General features: G+C 35.6%; 1 protein-coding gene across 2 annotated transcripts in view; it reads left to right on the forward strand.

The window, feature by feature from the left end:
• The window catches only part of LOC125026222 (transmembrane and ubiquitin-like domain-containing protein 1), a 10,156-nt gene that overhangs the window by 787 nt on the left and 1,869 nt on the right, over nucleotides 1-7,500 (forward strand). For both annotated transcript variants that reach the window (XM_047614535.1, XM_047614527.1), the window contains exons 2-3: nucleotides 2,856-3,886; nucleotides 6,183-6,402. In XM_047614535.1, coding sequence (XP_047470491.1) covers nucleotides 2,931-3,886; nucleotides 6,183-6,402 — 1,176 coding nt within the window. In that variant the 5' untranslated portion in view covers nucleotides 2,856-2,930. The remainder of the gene's footprint in view (nucleotides 1-2,855; nucleotides 3,887-6,182; nucleotides 6,403-7,500) is intronic.

The raw sequence follows: 7,500 nt of genomic DNA on the forward strand, positions 1-7,500 counted from the left end.
GATTTTGCTTCCCTCTATGCAGTGGCCGTAGCGCTTGCCTTCCACGCATTCGAGTCCCGTTTAGGTGCTGGCAGGGTTTTTCACTTCCTGATGACATCCCAGAGAGGAAGAATACCAGGAATGGGGAGGAATGGAAAATGAGTTTGATAAGGCATGCATATCTGTTCATTTTCTTATTAGTATTGTTTATAATTAATATTATATGAATGTGTTAATATCTTGTTAATGTTGTTAAAATGTTATAGAAAAAAGCAGGCGTATCTGTTCATTTTCTGGGGAGGATGTGATTTTTTTCTTTTATCGTTGCCTTTAAAGGGCTCGAGATGCAGATTAAGAGCCTGCAGAAGCCATACTGACGCATCTCTGGACTATGGACATTTTTCATAGTTTCCTTGTAGTGTTGTTTTGATGATCGAAAAAGAAAAAAATCAGATTGGAAAGCTTTATTCATGGGTTGCTATGCGATGTACGTTTGCATTTTGAATTCCAAAGTGTGTTCATGGTAAAGGGAACGTTCTCATTCGTGATATGACTTAACCCAATGTCCCTGGGAAAATGTGTTCACTGTAATATTGTTTTTTGAAATGTCTTGGCACATTGATGGCTCTGCAAGTGTTTAGCCACAAAGGAGTCAATTAGTAGACCTTGTGACCTTGGCTGATTTCACATTTCCTTGAATTTGCGAGTAAAAGCTTTTTTTTTTACTAGTGCTGTCAATATCAACATAACCGTTTTTATCATAGACATTGTAATTATTATAGTGTTATTGACATAATGAACGACAGTATTAGATACCAGAAACTATTCATAAATCAAGGAAAAGGGTAAACAGGTGAGACAGGTAGTACTCGTAATTGGCTCATTGGTGACTTCGTACAAGTGTAGCCATCTATGTGTAAAAACAATAAATAAAACTCACATTGGGCCTCTCATATATGCACATGCCATCCCAAATGGCTTCAGGTTAATATGAAATCTCTCTTTGATATTATCGATAGACCTCCCATAAAAAGCAGATAGTTGTTATGTTGATAAAGAAATGTGTGAAATATTGAGAGACAACTGTGATGTACAAATGAAACAGTTTTGAGAAGATAAAGGTATATCAATACTTGTTAAATAATTATGATATATTTGAGTCTTTGTTAAGAGAGCAATAGGAGTTTAAGAAGTTTTAGAAAGAGAGATAATTAATATCTCTTATTATGTTCTCAATATCCTTGATATTTGTACTACTTCTATCAGTGTATAAAGATTACACACACGTGTGTGTGTGTGTGTGTGTGTGTGTGTGTGTGTGTGTGTGTGTGTGTGTGTGTGTGTGTGTGTGTGTGTGTGTGTGTGTGTGTGTACTGTTGGACATAGGCCTCTTCCAGTTTATTGTTTGCCAGTCATCCTAATGGCATACCTCTTGTTTCTAATTCCTGCCCCAAAATTATTTTATTTCATTATGCCACAAAGTCATTGATTTTACCCTTACCCTCCTTGTGTTTTTGTTCACTTTTCAATTTGTTACATACATAGGCTACATAACCTACATACTGCCATTTTGTCTGTTTGTTACTCAAGAAAATCTACCTTGGTCTGTTTCTCTACTCCACCTCCTCATCCTCTTCCTGAAGTTAATTCCCATCATCAGCCATGCCATTCCTCCTTGAACATACACTGCTTTTTAGTCCTTGCATCTAACCCACATGTGATGAGGGGATGAATGTGCATTAGCTGAAAATTTTACTGTTTAGATGTAAAGGCAAGAAACCTCATAGTAAATTAACCATTAGCCAATAGATAGTATGACTACTAAAGGCATTGTAAATTAGCTTTTTTTCTCACCTTATTGCGCAAGATGGGGTTGTCATTGTAAATTGTTCTAGGTGTATGTACACTCAATGATGATAATTGCTTCCTTTATTTTATTGCTTCTATTAGGAGACAATTGTAAAACATGACTATAGTCTTTTTCTTCTTCATTAACCACAGTCCAGCCTTTAGACTTTCCCTGTTGAGTTTATTAATTGTCATAATTCAGTTGCTTGAAGCCATCTAGAAAGGGTATCTACTCATCAGTATGAGTAGATATATCTTTAATTTTTTTATGCATGCAAATAATCCTGATATTGCAATAGCTAATAAACTTGTAATTTGTTTTATAAATTTGAATACTAACAGAATGCCATTTGGATTCTGTTCATCTACCTAAGCTAAAGACGTAGAAACAAGATAAAAATGACTATGAAAGTACACATACAGATTTATGCAATATATACACTTGGATAATGAAGCAGGTTTGAATTTACTGGTGAAGGTGACATTGAATGCATGCCAATGCTCTTCTCAATTCCTTTATTATAGTATGTTCCTGATATTAGTACATAAATCAAAATAAACCTCAATTGTGACACAAGTAAATGGAGTTTGCAAAATATCATAGTGATCTGATATTACACTTGCTTTTGAGTGCCTTGGAGATAAGGAAGGAGAAACACCTTGAGTTGGTATTTTTATGGACTAATGAAAAAGGAAGTTAGAAATGTGTTTGTGCAAGAATTTAGAAGAAGACTTAATGAAAAGTTGAAGAATGATCTACCTGTGTAGAATGTATCCACTTTTGATAATTGTTTTTATCTATTCTTTTGTTCTTATTATTCATTTATTTGGAATAATGTGCAGTTTTTTTTTTAATGATATGGTCACATTCAGTGAAGATTGTAGAAATGTATAGTTATGTGAATATAAAAGCATTTAAAGGGAAGTTTTGTCTTACTTGAGTATCATGAGTTCATGTTGTTGACTTGTATTTGATCAATCTAACTATATTATTTTAACATGTTGCATTTTCTCCCTCTTCCTTCCAGATGATTGTCGCCAGGTGTGTGATGGAGTAGGAATAAGCTAGTGTCAACAGGCAAGACCATAAACTAGAATTTACAATGCTAAGTTATGATGGAATCCAAGATGTCTTTACTGCCATACTTGTGATCATCATAGTGTCAGTCATTGTTGCACTGGCATGGTTATCAACAAATGTCAGAGAACAGCCCTTGGTTGCAACAGCGGTTGTGGTGTTCCAGAGTGAGCGGACTGGTGAGAATCCTACTGAAAGTTCAAATGACCCGAGTCAGAGAGAAACACAAGGGAGCAGTGCTCGAGAGGGTGAGGCAAGTGCTGTGGGCTTAGCCAACATTGTAAAAGAAAGTGAGAGCTCCAGTGTTAATGGGGAACCAGGTATGGAAGTACCAGATAGAACTGACGGGAACTCTAGCAAGGGCAGAAATGACATGCCAGAGATGGAAAGCACAGAAGTGCAGAATGAAATCAAACCGACTCCTACTTCTAGTATGGAAGCCGATAACGAACCTGCAACCACCTCTACAGTGTCCTGCACAGAGTCTGCAGATATAGAGCGTCAAGTTAGTGAAACAAAATCCCCTGAAAGTGATGTCACAGGTCAGCTTGGTTCTTCAAGCACTCCGTCCCAAGTAAACCAAGATGAACCGAAGGATTCTGCACCCGAAATGGAGGTTCGAAAGCGTAGGTTGCAGCAGTTTATGTCCATGGGAGAAAATTCTACAAATAAAGGTTCTGAAAATCACAGTGAGTCACCCAGCCCGCTGAAGTGTGATGAGGCCTCTTACCTGCACACTGCCAATGGCAAAGGCACTGGCCATAAAGACGACACTGTTTTAAAAGACTCATTTTGTAATAGTAGAATCGTAGTAGAAAATTGTACGTCATCAGACAAATCAGAACAGAGTTCAGCATTGGACTCTGAAGGGGAAGAAGATGCACGACCCCCAGGAAGTATAAGGATACGCTTGAAATTCCTCGATGAGACTCAGAGATTTGTTTTTGCACAGCTGACAGAACAAGTTGGGACCTTTAAAAGGTAAGAGATCACTTCTCTTAACTAATCATAAATCCTGTTTTGATTACAGAATTTTCTTTCAATATTTGTAGAATAGTAGCTTGATCATTAATGGAAATATACTGTTTAAAAATATTTTTGTGGGATACGTATTTTGTGCATTGATATGAAACCTATTCTTTCTTTGCAAATCTTATGCCTGAAATTTGATTTTGTCAAGACTGAAATTGTATTAGTCTATGTAGAAAAAAGTGTCTGCTGTGTCTTTTTATTTCCACTAAAATATAAAATGTTTCTTGCACCTCAGCAGTTGCACAGCTAGATATAAGGAAATACTTCTGTTATGCTTGATCAGGTCATGTCCTTATATAGTGATTATGCATTGTAATATTTTCCTGTTTTTTAAGACATTTTTGTCAGTTGGTGCAAGTTTTCTAGAGACATATAAGTTTCATTATATTTGAATCACATTAATATATTTAACATCTACATATTCTTTAATATTAGGATAAATATCATAAAGTGGTGTAACTTCAGACAGTTTCAAAGTTTTTTTTTGGCATAACTCTGTGTAGAATTATATTTTTGAAGCCTGTTGGTGTCTGCGTATAGTTAAGCCAAGTGCCATTTGAACCCATGTGAAGAAGACTATTAAATAGTAATCCAGTGCTAATGAAGATATCAAAGTGTCTTAAGTTAACCATGAGTAATGATAAATTTGGACTAGTCTGTATAACTTGAGATACCTGTTGATTTTGCTGACTTCTTACTTTAAATACATAAGAAGTTTCAAAGAACTTGAGAAGAGGAAAATTGAATACAACTCTGGTGACTGTAGCACACCAATAAAAAGAATATTCCTTTTCTAACATATAAATAGTCTAGATAGCGTAATGCTGACCATTATGTTATGTTGGCAGTAATTATGTTTGTAAACTTTTCCTGATTGAGGAAATAACCCAAAACACTTTTCGTATATGTTTTGATGCAATATAATTAGCATACTCTACTATTATCACATTCTGAGCTAACGGTTATCAACAAAATTGATGTATGCTAACCATATTCATTTAGAATGTCAACTAGGAAATCTATCATAAGATCTACACATTAGCATACGTAACTGTCCAGAATATTCTAGCATTATTTAGACAAACCCTGAGACCTTCCGATTAATATATGACTAAATGATCACCAAGGCTGGTTAACTCACGTATGACAGGTGGCATTTGTTGGTTGTCATGTTGTGACAAGGGTGAGTTTAAATTCTGTTCTGCACCATATTTAGATATAGAATTTTATGAACTTCTATTTTTATATATTTTTAATGAAAAGCAGTAATTGGCTTTAGATGTAAAGACAAGGGAAGAAAGCCTTCTGGTTTTTATCCTTGGCATGCAGCCTTCATGTTAACTCCATTGCAGTGGCTAGTGTGGTTTGATTATTTTTCAGTGCCATTGAGTTAAGAGATACAAAAGTCTTACATTGTTATTATTACTGAAAACTGACCTCTGGAAACTAAAGTCTATCTCAGCTCGACATCACCTTTAGTTTTGTAATGATTAGAATCAAAGAACCGGTACCACTACTGTAGTCACACTTCGGCACCCAACACTAGCAAAGAGAGAATTCAAACATTAGTGTGATAGATTCCATTTCTAGGCTGGTTGTCGGATGCTCACATAATTATCGTAAACACTATTTATTTAGCTCTTTTGAACGCTTACATTTAGTGGTGTATATATACACTTTCTTTCCTAGGTTGGGCATGTGTTTGTCCTTTCTCGCATTGTGTCTGCTCAAAGAATAATGACTTTATGCACTTTTTACTTGTAGTGTCACTGAATATAGGTTTCTCCTTGTGTGCAATGCATTTTTTTGTTTTTTTTCTTATAAAGATAGATATTTTAATTGTTAAAATTCTAATTTCAAATAAGTTTACTTTGAAATGATTACATTAATTTTTGGAACAACTAACCTTGTTTGCTGTACAGAAAGAAAATCACAATCTTTTTAATTACTGTATTTTTCATGCACATACTATTTATGTCACTTCCATGGGAACTATATGTGATATACTGTAAGGATGATCCTATTTGTTTACATGTTTTTATTTTATTTGATTTATTTTTCATTTATCATTTATATAATACAGAGCCATATGCCCATAATCATATCTCATTACATATTATCTGGAAATGTCTAAGTTACACCATTTTACAGTAGATATGAAATGCTTTATCGCTTTATGAGCATTAGGCACTTCATAAAGCTAGCCATATCTTTCCTGCAAAGTAACTCACAGCTTGCATTCCAGACAACACTTCTCCATAGAAATGGATGCGAATCGCCGCATCCGCCTGATTTTTAATGGACAGCTGTTGAGCCAGGATAACTCGACGCTAGCACAGTATGGCTTGTTTGACAACTGTGTAGTTCACTGCCATGTATCTCAGCCGCAACAAGCAAGTAGGAACGCTAACCAGAATGAGTCAGTAGCCCACGAAGAGGAGGATGCGTATATGTCTGGTCTCTTGGTAATTATACCTGTGATGTTGTAATGGAACATAGATATGAGCGAGAGAGAGAGAGAGAGAGAGAGAGAGAGAGAGAGAGAGAGAGAGAGAGAGAGAGAGAGAGAGAGAGAGAGAGAGAGAGAGAGAGAGAGAGAGAGAGAGAGAGAGATTCACATCATTTTACTATATAGCCTTCCTAATTATGTAACGTAGTCTGATAGTTATTCATAATCTATGTGTATGGTTAAAGGTGGTAGTAAACGGAGCCCTTAATCGTTAAATGTTGTAGGATAATTTTCTCAATGGATGAATAAATAAGTGTATTTACTATGTTTCTCCTCCTCCCCACCCCCATCCACTTTGTGAAAGTTGAATGTCATAAGAGAATCATTTTGGAGTGTTTCATGTGGAAACAGAAACGGAGATGTGGCACGTGATTTCTGTGTTGTATTCATATGTTATTCAGAAAATTTGGATGATCTTATTATCTTTTAAGTTATAAGACCTTGTTTTTATCCATGTAATCCTCACAGCAACGAAGCTGTAATCTTTTATAGTTAAGCCCAAATTTAGTATCTGGTCAGAAGATGTGCATCTCCTCTGTAGTATGAATCTGACTGGTTTATGTAGCTACAGTGTTTATGTTGCTGTCCATATGTCCATGCACTATTTTATGATCAAACCTGTTCTTCAGCAAAATAATGTTTAAAAATGGGAACATAAAAAGTTGAATGAGTTTAACCCATTGCCATTGGGGAAAATTAATAAAAAAGGGGGAAAATGCCGTGCTCATTTTTTATACTTTTTGTGAAATGTCTCTACACAGAGGTGGCTCTGCCTTACCTGATTTCACCTTTTAGTAAATCAAGAAAAGGGTAAACAGGCAAGACAGGCAGTACTTGTAATTGGCTCATTGATGATTTAGTACAAGTGTAGCCATCTATGTGGAAAACAATTAAACAAGTAAACTCACAGTGGGCATGGTATGGACATGTGACATGCCCGTCGTGAATGGGTTAAAGTTCTTTATTGTGCAGCAGATATGAGCCAAACATAGAGCCCAATAGGCTATAACATGCATAAGTTGAATATTTCCATTGTTATCATGCAGTTGATATA

This window comes from Penaeus chinensis, chromosome 1 (genome assembly GCF_019202785.1).
Source record: "Penaeus chinensis breed Huanghai No. 1 chromosome 1, ASM1920278v2, whole genome shotgun sequence".
Taxonomy (NCBI): domain Eukaryota; kingdom Metazoa; phylum Arthropoda; class Malacostraca; order Decapoda; family Penaeidae; genus Penaeus; species Penaeus chinensis.